At 42.0% G+C, this 18,058-nt stretch overlaps 1 protein-coding gene across 1 annotated transcript in view; it reads left to right on the plus strand.

Annotated features, from left to right (window-relative positions):
- The first annotated feature begins 950 nt into the window (after positions 1-950).
- LOC147692429 (gap junction delta-2 protein-like) overlaps positions 951-18,058 on the plus strand; it is a 244,235-nt gene continuing 227,127 nt past the window's right edge. Inside the window, exon 1 of the mRNA XM_086938634.1 lies at positions 951-1,078. Within this exon, the coding sequence (XP_086794760.1) occupies positions 1,008-1,078 (71 nt within the window). The 5' untranslated portion in view covers positions 951-1,007. The remainder of the gene's footprint in view (positions 1,079-18,058) is intronic.

Raw genomic sequence — 18,058 nt, forward strand, 5'->3', positions numbered from 1 at the left:
TGTCATTCCCAAATCCGTGCCATTTTCTAGGGACTAATTGTACCAGGTGCATATGTTCCTGGAAACACCTGCGGAATTACACATGCTAGACAGGATTGTATTGAATTCGGATGGAACTTCTATTTCCAAACAAACTGGCATTAACAGGCCACTTGGAATGAGGACCAGCGTTTATGGAGAAACCGCATCCATACCCAGGACCCCACATGTGGAAATGTGTCATTAAATTGTGGTTTTATTTTTAAGTTTCGACTACTAGATTTCCCCCCCCAGAGGTCCTTAAGTAGGTGTTGGCTGAGGGACCCACAACCATTGAAGATGTCTCCTGTGCCAGGTACCGATAGAAGACTGTTTTATTATTCACACAAGGTGTGATTAATTGTAAATATATAAATAAAGCACAATAGCCTTTGTAACTGATCTAGATCTTCGGGACCCAGGCCACCTCCAAAACTTTCCCTCATTTAACAGCCCAGGCTCTGGTTAAAAAGAAGAAGAAAAAAAAGCAGCTTAAATACGTGCCAACCAATCGGCTGCCACCCCGCGGATCTGAGCGCACTGATCCTGATTAACGAGGAAAGGAGGTAGTGAGGTGGGGAGGAAGTGAGTCTGCCGCTAATCCCCCTCCTTGAAGGGAGGCTGGCTGGCGTGCCCATCCCAGCATCCTGGCTTGTGACAGGCAGTGCTGCTGGTCCGGAGGCTGCAGCATGCTGCGCGCACAGCCCGCGCTGCCGGTGCGCCGCCGGCCCCTACCTGCCCGCCCCCGTGCACACTAGCACCCCGCATCTGCCGGCAGAAGGGAAAGGGGCGGTCGGGATGCTCGGCGAGGGAGGGGGGTCGTGATGGGCAGCACGGGGGATCTCTTGACTTCCTGGAGAGGATGATGGGCGCGGGAGGAGGAGCGGCCGTGTGAGTGAGCAGAGGTGCGGAGCACGGCCGGGAGAGGTGGTCCGGAGCACGGAGGGCACAGGGGTCTGGAGCGCGGCCGGCCGCTGGCCGCGGCAGCGATGGGCGAATGGACCATCCTGGAGAGGCTGCTGGAGGCGGCGGTGCAGCAGCACTCCACCATGATAGGGAGGTAAGGTGGGGACAGGCGGGCGACCCCTCCCTCGAGGCTGTGGTACATGCCACCAGGGTCCCTTATCTTTCTCATTGGTAATCCTCGGAATTATGGTATCCTTCCATGTTACCCCTTTCACATTCCCATGCTCCTTTACATCCGCTTATGTGAATGGGAGGTGCGGGGAGACGGTTCTACCCCCATCTCCCCCCCCATCCATCCTAGTCTGGGGACACTGTGCTATCACCGTGCTCCTCTTGCCTCCCCTTTCCTGTGCGTGATCTTATGGGGTGGGGGCTATTGCCTGTCACCTATCCCCTCAGCCTGTATCCTCATACGGGGTGGGGGTCTCTTTCCTTTGCATTCCCCGCAATAGACCTGTGAGGGCTGAAGTGTGCGTGTCTCTTCCTTATCACACCTGTTATATCGTTCACCTGCCACCCCATCTCTGTCCCCTCACCTCTATTTAAGCTGCGAGTGTCTGGTGCGCTGTACCTCCCCCACTCCCTCTTCTCGTCGCCTAGGGGGGTCTCCCCTACCCTGCGGCACCCTCCCTTCGCCGTATATGCTAATGGAGTGAATGGCTCGCGTCTTTCCTTTTACCTGGTCTCCCACGCCGCAAATGACCCATCCTTCTCAGCCCACCTCTTCCTCTGTACTATTTCGCCAGCTTCCCGCCTCCTCCCACCGCCACCCCCGTGGAGGTGGGCTGGTCGCCGGGAATGAGAGCAGTGTAGGCCGGCTCCGTCCGTCCTTGTGTGCTGCTTTCAGTCCCGGCATGGAAGCGTTTTGCAATGCTGTGATGCTGCATGCCTATGCAGAGAGGCGGGGGAGTGATGACACGCAGGGGGAGAGCGAGGGACGGTGGCTGCGTGAGGTGGGAGGTCACGGGTCGCTCCAGAGATTACTTCGCCGTGTCCTGCAGCGGCCATGGGCTCTGATGCCAGCCTGATAAGGACAACTGAGGCTTTACATCCTGTTGTTTTTTTCTTTTGCAGAGACGTGTTCACTGCTCTTCCCACCTGAGTGTGTGTGTGGTTTTGTGTGTGATGTGTATGGTGTGTATGTAACCAGAGTAGTACGTACCAGTGCTGTGCATACTCTTGTCCGCGCAGCGTCTGTGTTTGTTACAGTACAGTTGTGAAACAGCGTCAGTACGTTGCATAGGAATGTCGGTGCAGCGTGGGTGCATACGTGTCAGCACTGTGCGTGTCACTATGTACCAGTAGGCATGTGTGACAGTACTGTGCATGCAAGTGTCTGTTCTGTGTGCCTTTAAGTGCCTATAAAGTGCTTACAAGGGTCAATGCCATAGCTATAGAAGTCCCAGTGCTGTGTGTCGCTGTCCATGTGCACCAGAACATGAATACTCCAGGCTGTAGGTTAGAGTGAATAAGAGAGAGAGTACCCCACTGTCACCAGGGAACAGGGTACAATGACAACTAGGTCAAAGGGAAATCCCTGGGTATGTACTATAGCAACTACTTATTATGTTGCTATATAGGTTCTATATTGGTTCTAAAATAATGCAACATCTAAGAAAGGGCCAGTGGATCTAGAAAAGTGGCAGGAGTATACTAAGGCCACAGTGTAAGGGGGTTGGTGAATAGGATTTATCTGTGTATGAATTGTATTAGTGATGATTATTCTTCTCCTGTGTTGCATCATTTTATTGACTGTGATATTGTGTTTTTCTTTTGTGTAATGAATTGTTATTTATTTGTTTAAATTTTACTGTACTTGTTCAAAGAATTTTCTTTGGATTTTTAATCGAATTTTGTGTAATTTTGTGTAACCAGCGGTCTTGAGTTTATAAAAAATAAACAGATTGTGAGCGTTCACTTTTTAGTGTGGAACTCTTTACTTAGTGTTCCCTTCCGTTGGAGAATTATGTCCGTGTTAGAATGCTAGAATGCATGGCCGTATGAATGGTTAGAACCTATATAGCAACATAATAAGTAGTTGCTATAGTGCATACCCAGGGATTTCCCTTTGACCTTGTAGGTTAGAGTGGCCTAATGGTCACAAGGCATCGTCCACCCACGGATGGCCTGCTTCATCATAGGGCTCCTCCTCACACTGGGGCACAGAAGGATGGATGCCAGCATGCAGTGGCATAGCGAGAGGGGGCTGTCCGCCCCGGGCGGCACTTTTTTGAGGGAGGCAGCACTACACATGAGGTGAGCAATTTTCTGTGGCCATGGAGCAGATCTAGCTGCTGAGGTGGAGGCGGGCCTTTTGGTCTGTATAAGAGGCATTAACAGTGACAGCAGGTGCAGGTAAGAGCTGTGGGTATGAGTCGGCAGACGTCGAGTGAAAAAAAAGAACACCACTTACCTTGTACTCGCCGCATCGCCGACTCGGTGATGCGGCGAGGGCAAGGTACGTTTTTTTCTTCATAACATTTTTTTTCCCTCGTCGTCGTCTGTCGACTTCCGCCCTTCACCCCACCGCCCCTACCTCCACCACTGTCACTGGGCAGTAAACTCAGGGACCGCCTCGGGTGGCAAAAGCTCTTGCTAAGCCACTGCCACCATGAACTACAACCCTATTAGAGGGCAACACTTTGGGAGATGTGAATAGGCAGTGTATAGTGGAGAGGGGAGGTAATCAGTGGAGAGAGGAGATTGAAATATGCCTCCAGGGCTCACAGTCCGAAGGACCAGGTATTAAACCCCCACATCCCATGCCAAGTTTGAAAGGTGTTTGTTAGGCACAGAACAGTCCGGCTTTGTTAAAGGGCGCCTCATTACGGACAATACCCGTTTATTTTTTGATATTCTGTCTAAAGCCTTACATATTTCTCATCCTCTAGCAGCCATAGCCTTGGATGCTGAAAAAGCATTCAGCAGAGTTGAATGGCCTTATCTTTTCCGGGTACTTCAATGGTTTAGTTTCGGCCCAAAGATTATTACTCTAATATCTCTTCTATATTCCAGTCCTAGGGCAGCTTTATCAGCAAATGGTGACGTCTCTTCTTACTTTCACCTACGTAAAGGCGTCAGGCAAGGATGTCCACTTTCTCCTTTTCTTTTTAATCTTGATATGGAACCATGAATATCAAAATGCTGATATTCATGGGTTCACTTTTAAGGACACCACTGTCAAGATGGCAGCATATGCTGATGACGTTCTTTTCTTTTTATCACATCCTCAGACTTCTCTTCCTGCTTTTTTAGCAGAAGTTCAATCCTTCGCATTTGTCTCTGGTTATAAGTTAAACAAAGATAAGTGTGAGATTTTTGCCCCTCACCAAATACACTCTCGGTGCGGATTTAGTCACTTCAGGTTTTACTTGGAGTCCCCAATACATTAAGTACTTAGGTTTACTCTTTACCCCGACCATTTCAGAGACAATCTCCCGTTGTATGGAAAACTGCATACAAAAGTTGTCGTCTTTAACAATGGAATGGCACCCCCTCTATCTATCGTGGTGGGGACAGTTGGACACCATTAAAATTATGCTTTCCCCCATAGTCTTATATACAGTTTCTAATATTCCATTGTGCATACCCTCCAAATATTTTAAGGAACTCACCTTCATTTTATCTTCCTTTTTATGGAGCACCAAAAAATCACGCATGTCTATCTCAAAATTGATTCGTTCAAAATCAGAGGGTGGGGTATATTTTCCTGATTTCCCTATTTATCACAAATCCTTCCTTTTACACCAAGCGTCAAAATGGCTTTCTGACCCCTAATACATATCTTCCCAAATGGGCTCTGCTTGAAAAATCCTTCCTTTCATCATTCTCATTTCAGGAGTATCTTTCTTTTACACGTACATCGCAATCTATCTCTACCCCTATACTCAAACATACTTCCAAGATAATACCGCCTGCTCTCTTGACCTCATTCCTTACCTCGTCTATCTGGCATAATACAAATATTTTGATCAATAATAAACCTTTTTTTTTTAAATCCTGGAGACAGCGCGGTATAATATGGGTTCATCAATTCTATGATCAAGACCACATTATGTCTTTTGAAAGGGCTAGCTCTTTGTTTATCTTACCTTCATGCTTTAAGTCCAAATATTCTCTTTTATTGGAAGCTATTCAAAATGCTCACACACAATTTACGTCACTCCAGCTAACTGCTTCACATGAGCTTATTCATGCAGAGAAGCTAAGGACCCTTGTTATCAAAGCATCTAAGGCATCCACTATCTACACGTCTTTACATACTTCGTCTTGTCCAAGAGATAAAACCAAGGTAGAATTGATGAGGGAAACCGATTTAGAAATCTCCTGGCCGATAGACTTTTGGGGTGGCTTAAAATTCGTAAATCCTCTAGGGCAGCTAATACCACGCAAACACTCTTTTTTCAATTATAATAGACTCCTACTTTCTCCACTTACACTTCATGCAAGACACTCTCATCTTTCAGATCTTTGTTGGTCCTGTTCGTTACCGCATGCTGGCTTATTTCACATGCTCTTCGCATGTAAATTCGTCCAGAGCTTTTGGGAAAAAGTATGGTTTCAAATTAGCTCCATTTTTAATTCCAATCATCCTCTTATCCCTTCACACATCTTTTTAGGTAGTTTGTCCCCTATTTGGGAAAACTCAGAGTCCAATGTTAAGATCATAGACCTATTGCTGGCAGTGGCCTTTCAGCAAATTACCAAGAATTGGAAGGACTTTAGCAAACTATTTTACCAGGTATGGTGGTATGCTGTTTGTTATAATCAAAGGCTAGATAAATCTTTGTATATCCATTACACGTGGCACCAAAGCACTTAGACTTATGGTCACCTGTTACACTTTTCATTGACACAAGTGAAAGTCGCTTGCTACATACAACTCCTACACAACAAGAAGTTTCTAAACCCCCATGACATCTTTTCGATTAATATTACATGCTTTACTTTATTTTGTATTTTGTTTTCTCCTTTGCACTTCTATATTTTATACATGATGCAATTTTGCTCATATGTTGACGTTTTTCTTCTTATGCATGATGTATTCCATTATATCTAATTAAAACCATATTTGTTTGCTGGTTATATAATTGATATATTTTATGTAACATTTCTATCATACATTGTTCTCATTTTATCTGTATTGCTAAAGTATTTACCCTAATAAACTTACTTCTGAACTTTAAAAGTTTGAAAGGTGTTAGGACATATTTATTGACTCATGTAGATTGCGCTCAACAGAAAGGCAAAGGATGTTGTATTCCAACTATTCTTTTACATTCACTAGTTCCTTACGCTGACATAAGTAGAGAGGGAAATGTCCTGATGATTCTCACTGCATCTCTTGATGAGGGCATTTCTTTGAGGCAGAAACATGTCAACTACTTTGTCTGGGTGAAATCTATCCCCATCTCCTTTAAATTCTGTCCACTGAGGACAATAAAGTTTGAGTCTAGTAGGAGACAGTTATAATTTTCTCTGGCCACTAGTTATCTCCCCTCTACACAACTTTTCAAACTGCTTAATCACATCAGAGGAAGTGCTCCCCTCTAAGCAATGTTGTAGCCATGATGGAACCCTGCTATTTCCCAGCCTGAGGAGGAGCCCAGTTATGAAGCAGGCGGCCCTTGGGTAGATGCGGCCTTTCATCATGAAAGAAGGATTTCTTTCAGGGTTGTAAAACATACAGCCTCACTCTACAGTACTGCCTAAAATATTCATGTGTATGTGCATATGATAGCAGGACATACTCCAAGACTTAACCCTCCCTATTTCTTGTGTGCTTACTCCTCTTTACATGGGAACATTAGCCCCAGTACTGTATGTATGTGTGTCAGAAATGGGTGTACACAAATGCCTGTATTATTTGTGTCTGAACTGATATGAGTCCCAGTATTGAATATATATGTAAGTGCCAGTCTTTCTGTGTAAAGTCCCAGTACTATGCCCATGAGTGAAGCTTCTGTATCTTTATGAATGTCAGTACTGTTTGTACGAGCATCAGTGCTATACATATGTGTCAATTCTGTGTGTGTGAGTGTCTGCACATACATCTTTTTATTGCATGAGTGCACGTCAGTACCGCATTTGTCTCTTTATCAATGTGCATGAATGCCATTACTCTGCATATGAGTGTCTGTAATGCATGTATCTCAATACCGTCAACGTATACATGCATGCCAATATTGTACTTTTAAGTGTCAGTACTCTATGTTCAGAGGCATCAGTACTATGCATTTGTCTAAAGCTGCGTGTGAGTGTCAATACTGATTGTAAATTTGTGTCAGTACTGTGTGTCAAGACTTTGTGTGTCTGTCTGAAAAAGTGTCCAGGAGCGCCACTGCTGAGTGTATCTGTGTGGTTAATCTGTGTGTGTGTGTGTGTGTGTGTACATCAGTGGTCGAAGTGGGAAAAAAAAGTAGGGGAACTGTGGGTGGACAATCAGGGGGCGGGAATAACCGAAGATTGAATCAGTGGGCGGAGTCAGGGTTGTGGCTAGAAATAGCAAAACATGCCAATTTTTAGTACGTTTAGCATTTCACTGACCAGTTACAGCTTATAACGTGATTTAATTCAAACAATGGATAAACATGTTTATTTGAGGTTAAATTCAGGAAAAAGCAAGCACTCATAGGGAATACAGGTTTATGTGAAGTGTGCAAAATATAAGCAGGAACAACATGTTACCTTCATGCTTTTACTCTCATTGTTCAGAAATCCATGATTATTTTTTACAGTTGTAAAATTTATAGAGTGCACTTTCACCCGAAGGTATCATGGCGCTAATACTCCGAGCAGACATTATGTGTCAGAGCCAAACACTTTACTGAATAGCCAAGTTTTAAGTGAGCACGGCTGGCTCATTGTCATTCGAAAGGGGCTAATCGGCCTCAATCGGAATGACAATAGGCCTGCCCACAGTCTGTGAGAGCTCACGGGGGGGGGGGGGCTGCTGCAGCCTCTGGAGTTCACAGAGTAGTGCGAGCAGCTCCTGGAATCGAATGAAAAAAAAAGTGATCGTTTTTAAGGAGGACTATTCTTGCCGTCCCGGGATGCTTTTTTGAGAGTAAGAAGTAGGGGACCCTTCCATCCCCGCCCACTTCTACCACTGGTGTACATAACTACTATACTTATAGTAATACCTGTAACATTACCTTTACATTAGTATAACTTTATTTTTTCTTTATCTACAACCAACCTTAAACGACACACACATTCTAAATTTATACTTACACCTTTAATATATAATTTCACAACACCTTCAAATTATTATAACCCACACACCTTCATACACAGTGTATTCAACTCAATAGCTACACTACATTAACTAAAACTCGCGTCTTCTCCATGCATTTCTTTTATTCTTTTATATTATATCACTTATACCAGTGTTTCGCAAACTGTGGGTCGTGAACTGATTTTTGGTGGGTCACGAAAATCCAAGCAATAAATCCAAGCCTGTAAAGTCTGTATTTATCTTGTCACATTTACTGCACTTCAAAGACCGAGGTCAAATGTCAGGCTATGTCATCTGACAAATTGCTGGGTATGCTGTTTTAACAAAGTGATTGGTGTTTACAAACTCTTCGTAATGCAGTCAGAGAAATACAAGAAAAGCAAATCATGTGACAAACTTGGGTGTAGGGTGAAATTTTTGTAACACACAGCAAAATGTGATACCTATAAATGAACGGTACACACTCAGTAGTTAGGAAAGCTAAAATCGAGCCCATTATCATTTGTGTGCAATATAGTTTTATCAGTAAAAATATTTCTGTGCAAATTTAGTGCCCATTTCAATGGGAAATGTGCTTTCTATTAATGACAATGCGCTATGACATGATGTTTTTGTTACACTAAGAAAATCACCAGCCTCATGTCCATTAAAGTTAGGTGGGTTCTGAAATATTGTCATTCTGAAAATTGTGCTGTAGTTCTAAAAAGTTAGGGAAGCACTGACTTATACCATATAAAATTATAGTATTTATAATAATACTTATGACATTGCACATCACATCATGTGTGAAAACTCATTGCATGGTAGAGTGACGAGCTATAGTTAATGTAGTGTGGCTATTGAGTGGAATACACTGTGAATGGATGTGTGTAAGTTATATAAACTTCAAGATGTTGTGTAAATTATATATTAAAATAATACATTTAGAAATACATTTTTTGAGTTGTTTAAGTTTGGCTTGTAGAGAAAGAATAAATAAAATTATAGTAATGTAAAGATGGTGTGTACATTATACATTAAGGATATAACTATAAGAGTGGAATTTGTAATGTTTGTGTAGTTTAAGTTTGGTTTGTATAGGAAGAATGAATAACGTTTTCCTAACTATAACAAAGGTTTCATCTTTGGCTTTTCATTAAATTTCAATGTTTTTTTCTTAATAAAAATGTGTATGAAATCATTGAGTTTATTGTCGTTGAGTGGAGTGTAATTAAGTGGAGTGTGGTATAGTAGAGTGGAGGAGATTGTTGTGAAGTGTACTGTGATACAGTTTAATGTAGAGTGTAGTGTGGTAACATGGAGTGATATACTGTGGAATAGCATACAGTGGAGTAACATCGAATGATGCAGCATATAGTGGAGTGTTATAGAGTGGAGTGGGGTAGAGTTGAGCGGAATGGAGTGGAGTAGAGTGGAGTGGCATATCATATTATTGATAAAAGTGTCATAAAGTGCAGTGGCCTGTTGTATAAGCGCTTGTACATTACAGTGGACTGGTATGTTACAGAGTGTTGGAAAGTGTTGTAGAGTGGAGTACAGTGTTGCACAGTTGAGTGCACAAGCATAGAGTGGTGTAGAGGGTTGTATAGTGTTGTGTAGGGGAATAGAGTTGAGTACAGTATGATATAATGACACAGAGTGTAGTAGAGTCTTGTACAGTGAAGTTACATAGAGTGGTGTTAAGTATGATAAAATAGAGTAGCGTAAAGTGGAGGGTTGTATAGCACCATAGAGTACGGTAAAGTGTCATACAGTTGAGTAGACTGGACTGGAGTCCAGTGGGGTGGCCTAGCATAGAGCGGAGATGTGTGTTTAAAAGCAGAGTAGGGTGGAGTGGAGTACACTGAACTGGAGTAGAATACAAAGGAATAAAGTGTTTGAGAGACTAGTGGATTGGAGTGGTATGTCATACAGTTGATTGGAATGGCAGTTTATAGAGTGTCATAAAATGTCATAGAGTGCAGAGGGAGCAGAGTTTTAAAGAGTGGATTACAGTGTTGTGCAGTGAAGTGTCCAGGAATAAAAAGGAGTGTGGTACAGTATGGTAGAGTGGAGTGGCATAGATTGGAGTGGCGTATAGTGGAATAGCCAAGAGTGGAGTGCTGTAGAGTGGAGTGGCATAGAGTGGCATAGCGTACAGTACAGTAGCATACACTGAAATAGCATAGAGTGGAGAAGGGTAGAGTGGTGTACAGCGGAGTGATGTACACTAGAGTTGCGTAGTGTCGAGTAGTTAGACTGGAATACCGTACAATGGAGTGGCATACTGTGGAGTAGTGTACAGCAGAATAGTATACAGTTGAGTGGGGTAGTGAGGAGTGGCATAGATTTGAGTAGAGTATTGTTGAGTGACGTAGAGTCTAGTTTCATACAGTGAATAGCGCATAGTGGATTAGCTTACAGTGGAGTGTCGTAGATTGGAGTGGCGTACAGTGGAATAGTGTGCAGTAGAGTGGCATAGAATGGGGTGGTGTAGAGTGGAGTGGGTTAGACTGTAATAGTGTACAGTAGAGTAATGTTGATTGTAGTGATGTAGAGTAGAGTGGAGTAGCGTACAGTAGAGTAAGGTAGAGTGTAATTGCAGACAGTGGAATAGGGTAGAGTGTAGTGGCATACATTGGAGTGGCATAGAGTGGAATGGAATAGAGTAGAATGGTGTAGAATATGGTAGTGTGTGTGTGTGTGTGCGTGTGTATATATATATATATATATATATATATATATATATATATATATATACAGAGAGAGAGAGAGATAGAGAGAGAGAGAGAGAGAGAGAGAGAGAGAGAGGAGACAGAGATTCACCTCTGCATTCTGCAATGTGTGCATGAGAGCCAGTGCTACTCATATGGGTATTAGCAGTTGATGTTCGTCAGTATCAGCATTGTGTTTTTTCTCTGTACAGGAGACTTATGAATGTCAGTGCTGCTGCTATGTATATATGTGCCTGATTTCCAGAGTGTACCAAAGGGTGAGCAACCCAATATACCCTTGCGGGCTTGGGCAAGGTTTGTAGAAAAAATGGCCAGCAAGGGATTTTGTTTTTTAAGATCTTTACAGCACCTTTAGGACTTGTTGTTTAATCACAGTACCTAAGCAAGAATTCAATCCGTGGCTGTTAAATTACAATAAACATAGGATGTTACCACACTAACATCACGATAGAGCATAAATGCTCAATAAAACAAGGAACCAGGGTTTATTGTCTGAAAGTTATTATTAAACTTAAAGGCAAAATATCTGTACAAAAACAATGAATGATCACAAAAAACAGGGTGCATACATGGATATACAATAAGGATATTCAAGGCCTTGGTTGCTTTTCCTTGGACATATCCAAATTAAAGTCCAGACTGCTGCGTCACAGTGGTTGGTTGATTTGTAACCCAAAGTCAGAAGAAAATCAAAAGATGACTTCGGGACAATACTAGGCAGAATTGGACTGAACAGGTCGACGTTTCGGTCTTATTATGGTTATTCTTAAGACCATCATCAGGACTACAAAGTGGTATATACAATTGATGACCCTTTTTACAATGGAGTGGCATACTGTGGAGTAGTGTACAGCAGAATAGTATACAGTTGAGTGGGGTAGTGAGGAGTGGCATAGATTTGAGTAGAGTATTGTTGAGTGACGTAGAGTCTAGTTTCATACAGTGAATAGCGCATAGTGGATTAGCTTACAGTGGAGTGTCGTAGATTGGAGTGGCGTACAGTGGAATAGTGTGCAGTAGAGTGGCATAGAATGGGGTGGTGTAGAGTGGAGTGGGTTAGACTGTAATAGTGTACAGTAGAGTAATGTTGATTGTAGTGATGTAGAGTAGAGTGGAGTAGCGTACAGTAGAGTAAGGTAGAGTGTAATTGCAGACAGTGGAATAGGGTAGAGTGTAGTGGCATACATTGGAGTGGCATAGAGTGGAATGGAATAGAGTAGAATGGTGTAGAATATGATAGTGTGTGTGTGTGTGTGCGTGTGTATATATATATATATATATATATATATATATATATATATATATATATATATATATATATATATATACAGAGAGAGAGAGAGATAGAGAGAGAGAGAGAGAGAGAGAGAGAGAGAGAGAGAGAGGAGACAGAGATTCACCTCTGCATTCTGCAATGTGTGCATGAGAGCCAGTGCTACTCATATGGGTATTAGCAGTTGATGTTCGTCAGTATCAGCATTGTGTTTTTTCTCTGTACAGGAGACTTATGAATGTCAGTGCTGCTGCTATGTATATATGTGCCTGATTTCCAGAGTGTCTGTACTACGTTTCTAAATGTCTCTGCACTGTGTATCTGTAAAATGTGTGCATGAATGTCAGTACTGTACGTGTTAGAATTGAAAGTGCATATGTGTTAGTACTGCATGTGTTACAATATTGGTTCACAAAAATACCTGCATTGTTTGTTTCTGTCCAAGTACGAACTTGGTGTTGCCTGTGGCTCTGCTTGCGTGCTTACGAGTTATTGCGCATCTCCATCCTTGTACTGGTGTCTATTAGTACTGGTACAGTATGTGCTGCCTTCTATTTAGAAGAGTGTGCATGTACTTAGGAACAGGTGTCTATGAACATTTATTTATTGACATGAACATTTCCAGCAGGACTGTTGAAAAATCAGCAAATGCATTGTATTGCATGATATGTAGGTAGGGTGAATCTCACAATGAAGAGTGGATGACTGCGGTATTGAACAATTATGCTGTTTTGCGATAAGAAGACAACAAAAATAAAGGGGTTGGCTTTTTCAATGCTTGTTTTGTTATAATTTTTGCAAAACATTATAGTTGAGGAATCTGCTGGAACAATGCCAATCTGAAAAAAGCATTGCCAAAAGGAAAAATATATTTTTGATCTAAAAAAATCATGCATTGAAATAGTAGTACCTCGCATTGAAGGGAACGACTTGCATGTGGGTGTGTCTCTTTTGAATGGGCAAAAAAACATCACTCACAGTGAAGATAGTCTGTGACTAAAGAGGAATACATGAAGGAAGAATTTAGAAAGGATGTTTGGGTGATCATATTAGTAAAATGAGGTTTGGCTTGATCCAAGGAGGGGTAGAGAAGGGGAGAGTCTAGAAATGGTTATTTTGGAGATCGTAGTAGTAGAATGAGGTTTGGTATGAGTGAGAGAGTGGAGGTAGGGGATATATTGAAAGAGATATAAGGTGAAACATAGGGTAGTGCATTGGAGAGACTGAATTTGTTTATATCTTTTTACATTTTACATATTTACAGTAGGAGTAAAGTAATAAATAAATGCATACATAGGTACATGAAGGTATGCATGTATAAGGAAGGTCATATATCAAGATTTGATTCGTATTTAATAAACTCAGACTTTCAATTGTTGCTGTACTTTAAGCTAATGGATTTGTGTATTTTTTATTTAAAAAAGTCAATATTTTAATACTGAATCAATTAATGGTTATGATAATATTTATATATTGCGGTAGATGAATAAATGGAGAACCATAAGCATCAAATCAAATAACTTATATGAAAACTCTGGAGTGACCTATATACATGTTAAACATAGAATAATATATATATTTTAACCATGGGTAAGATAAGATAGTTGTCGGTGGATCTTATGTTTGAGGGTATTGAATTCCACAATTTAGCGGTTCGAAGAGAGAAGGATGTGCCCCCTATGGTTTTTTTCTTGTATGGTCGGATTTTGAGGTGAGGTGCCAATTTGCGGCAGATGTTCCTTTGTAGAATGTATTTGGTGATTTTATTCTTAATGAAAAGCGGTCCTGTTCCATCTATTGATTTGTGGGTGTTACAAAGGACCTTAAATGTGGATCTCCTGCCAACCGGTAACCAATGTAGGGCCCTCAAGACTGGTGAGATGTGGGCTTGTGGCTTTACAGGTAGGAGTAGTCTGGCAGCAGAGTACTGAATCCATTGTAGTCCTGACATAGTTGATAAAGATGATCCATGGTAGAGGCCATTGGCACCATCAAGTTTAGATATTACAAAAGCGATAGTAGCCTAGACCTTGTGTGAAAATCCCAGGTGGGGGGAAATGCGTCATAGAGTTTTCATAGTAATGAATCTTGATCTTGCTAATTTTCCACTTGGGCATTCATTGATAGTTTGGAGTCCATGGTAATTCGAAGGTTTCTTACTTCCTTAGATGCTTTAGGAGGTGGTCCGAGATCATCAGGCCAGGCGTTGAGTGAGTCATAATTTCACCACATCTGAGTATTTCCATTTTGGAAGCATTCAATTTGAGATGGCTTCATGTCATCCACTGATCAACGACTCTGAGGCAACTGACGATTTGTGAGTTTCCAATGTCTTTGGGGCTTTCCAGTTTGTGGATTATTTGTGTGTCATTTGCATAGTTACAGCATGTGAGCTGAAATGTATTAATCTTTGCTGGTAATGACTTCATGCAGATGTGAAAAAGCATGGGTGACATGATAGATCCTTGAGGGACCCCTATTTTTGTGAAGTATGGTTTGGATGAGGAGGGGAGAGAATGGATGACATTTGTTCTGTTTTGAAGGTAGGATGTGAGCCAGTCGAGGTCAGTCCCCTCTATGCCAGCTTCGTAGACTCTTTGAATTAGAGTTTGATGGTCAGCTGTGTCAAAGGCAGCTGAGAGGCCTAAGGGAAGTAGTGCAGCAACCCTGTTCTGATCTACAGTGTTTTAAAGGTCATCTCAGATGGCACTGAGGGTAGATTATGTGCCTCTTCCGGGATGGAATCCTGTTTGGAAGTCAAAAAGTATGGTGTTATCCTCAATCATTTGTGACATCTGAGCAAATGCTGCTCTTTCTGTCAGTTTGCACAGGAAAGATCCATTTGTAATTGGGCTATAGTTGCTGGGGTCAAGTGAGACCAGGTTAGTTTTCTTTAATAATGGATGTATGCATGCCTTTTTTAGGTCACCTGGAATCGTTCCTGTAATTAAGGATTTATTGATGATTTTTCTTACTGGTATGGCAGTAGAAGTAGTTAAAAGAATGTACTTGAAGATTTGTGGTGGACAAGAGTCAGAAGAGCTGCTGGTAGGCCTTATTGCTTTGACTAGATCCATAATACCTCTCTTTGATATTTTGTTGAAAGAATGTAGAGACTGGGTTAGCCTACTTCTTTTGTAAGGGTTTTTTGGTAATGGGCTGGTGCTGGTGGTTTTCCTTTGTTTTAAATACGAGTACAACGTGTCTATTTAGGTTGTGTAATGATTTGCCAGTTTGTCTGTGAATTTTTGGGTAATGGGATGAGTTCCCTCTGTGCCTTTAGATCTATGAAATTCTGTGAGAATTTTATAAAAATCTTTATATGCACATTTAGTATTTTGAATTATGTTTCAATAGCACCTTTTTTGAGCTTTTTTGATTGTTGACTTGCATAACGGTTACGTTTCTGTATGTGAAGTTTGTGTCTAGATCTGTGCTGAATGTTGGTTGTGTTTCTAAGTATTCAAAATTGACTTTGTTCCACGATTGAAAGGTGAATTCATGTAAGGTGGTTTTAGGTGTGTTGCTTGGTGGTGTTTTATGTTGGAGAGCCAGCAAATGGTGCTCTACATTAGCAAAAATTACATTTGGGATGTGCCCAGCGATGTGTGTGGGTTTGTGGATAATCTGATGTAGGTTCAGTGTGCCTAGGCCAGTGATGAAGCGATGATAGATTTTGAATGTGGCATATTGGGTTTGTGAGGCCAAATGTTTAGGTCACCAAGAATGCATAGGTTGTAGTGTGGTGTTATCTGATTTGAAACTGTGTCAAGTTACAGGAGGAAGTTGGTGTAGGGTTGCATCTGGTGAAGAGGGCCTTAGAACCTTGTATCGAAATGTTGCCAGCTTTAGTGAGATTTATGTTTGCTAGCTTGAATATAACTTCTAGTCCACCACCTTTTTTTGCCTATATCATTTTGCTTGATAGCGTAGTGTTGTGTGAATGCAGTGTTCAGTGTGACTCTGTTTCTTTGTTAATGGTGCGCGCTGGATGCGTTCAGTATGTATCTGATAAAGTACTGTTGTGTGTGGCTGCACAGTAGTGGAGTTGTGTAACTGTTTCCTGGTGTGCGTGAGTGACCGTGGTGTGACATGCCTGTACTTAGGCAATACAAGTGTTTGTTTATTATTTATAGTGTAAAAGAATTGCAGCCCAAAAACCTCTCTCGCATTGTGCCGCCAGCACATAACAACAGTTGCAATCTAAATAACATTATTCTATAATAAGTGCAACTCACTACAACATAAAAACATAAAAGATTCAGGTCAAATCCCTGTCAAGCCATGCTTCATGTGATATAAGGCATTAATTATTAAGTTACATCCATTTAATTTGTGCCTGGAAAATTACGTTTTAGTTCATGTCGCAGTTTTTTAGGCAAATGATGCCCCCATTTCACACCGGCCTGCACTCCTGACGTGTTTAACCGTCACCCGCAGGCCAGTGGAGCGCGCGGAGGCGGGACACCGTGTGAGGCTGGTCCTGCCACACACTGGGCACCGCGTTCCAACATGCCCGAGGGGAAAGGCTAAGAAACTCACGGCGCGTGGCTTGTTGAACAGGGAGCCAGTACATCATTTGTCTCGCTTGGTGATGTACAGTTTCCTCGGTCTGCAAATGTGTTTGATAATTGCATTTTCAGTGCTTAATCTATGCCAGTTGCAAGTGTTCGGCACTGGCTCTGAAAGCCAAAGCATGAGCAAATCCATCAAAAGATGTAAATTAGGTACCAGTTGTCAAGAACATATATTATAAAGGTGCTTTAAAATGAAAAATCCACATATATATTTCAATATTTCTCAGTTGCTCAATTAAGTATATGCAATTATATCCTTGAATTGAGTGATATGTATTTAAGGTAATTTTTTTTATAAAAAAATGAATCATTCAAGAATAACAAAATGTGCTAAGTATGTTGTCACAGGTTACACAAAGTATGTCAGCTTGTCGTGTTCTCCATTCATATGGCCTGCATTGTTGTTAATTATGCAGCAAGAATGTTTACTTTTTACATTAATCATATCCCAGTTATGTTTTTGTAGAGCGCAGATTCTGAACTGCATTACTTCAGCATGCTCCAAAACTGTCTGATTAAGGAAAACGATAGTGAAGTAAAAGACGCGCTGCGGATCTGTTTGGTCTAGTGGGAAACGCGGGAACCGGGCACAGTTTCCCTGGCTGCACATTGCGCGATTCATACACAGTAGGATTTTATCCTTTTTATTTCTGTGTAACACCGAAGAACCTGTGGTGGCTCCTCTGCTAAGGTGGAGTGCCGCCCTAGTGCTACTTCAGTGGTGCAAAAAATAAAAATGAAATGACAATAACAGAATGTTATTATTATAATAACTTTTTCCATGTGGGACTCGGAGCCAGGGCCGGACTGGGAAACAAAACCAGCCGCGGCAAAGGGCTCGGCAGGGGGAACATCCTTTACGACGCGGATGTTACCCCGCACTACCATTACGACGCGTCTCTTACAACGCAAGTCGTAACCACGACTTGTGCTGGAGGGCGCTCAAGGACAAGGAATAGTTAATTTACTATTCCAACACCTTCCCTACTATCCACGGGGACTGGTGTTAGGATAGTAAATTAAACTATTACTAAGTCCGCACCCTACAGCGCAAGTTGTGGTAACGACTTGCGTTGTAAAACACGCGTTATAACGGTATGTGTGGTAATAGCCCGCGTCGTACCATCATACATCCGCTCGACAGGCCCCCCTCCCCACTCGGGGGGGTTGGAGGTGCCGCCGAGCTCTCTGACTCTGTTGCACAGAGGTGTAAAAAAGGGCATAGACTGGACCACCTCTCTGCAAAGCAGCCCTGTGGCGCTTACTGGAGGTA

Source organism: Lissotriton vulgaris, chromosome 9, assembly GCF_964263255.1.
Source record: "Lissotriton vulgaris chromosome 9, aLisVul1.2, whole genome shotgun sequence".
Classification (NCBI taxonomy): domain Eukaryota; kingdom Metazoa; phylum Chordata; class Amphibia; order Caudata; family Salamandridae; genus Lissotriton; species Lissotriton vulgaris.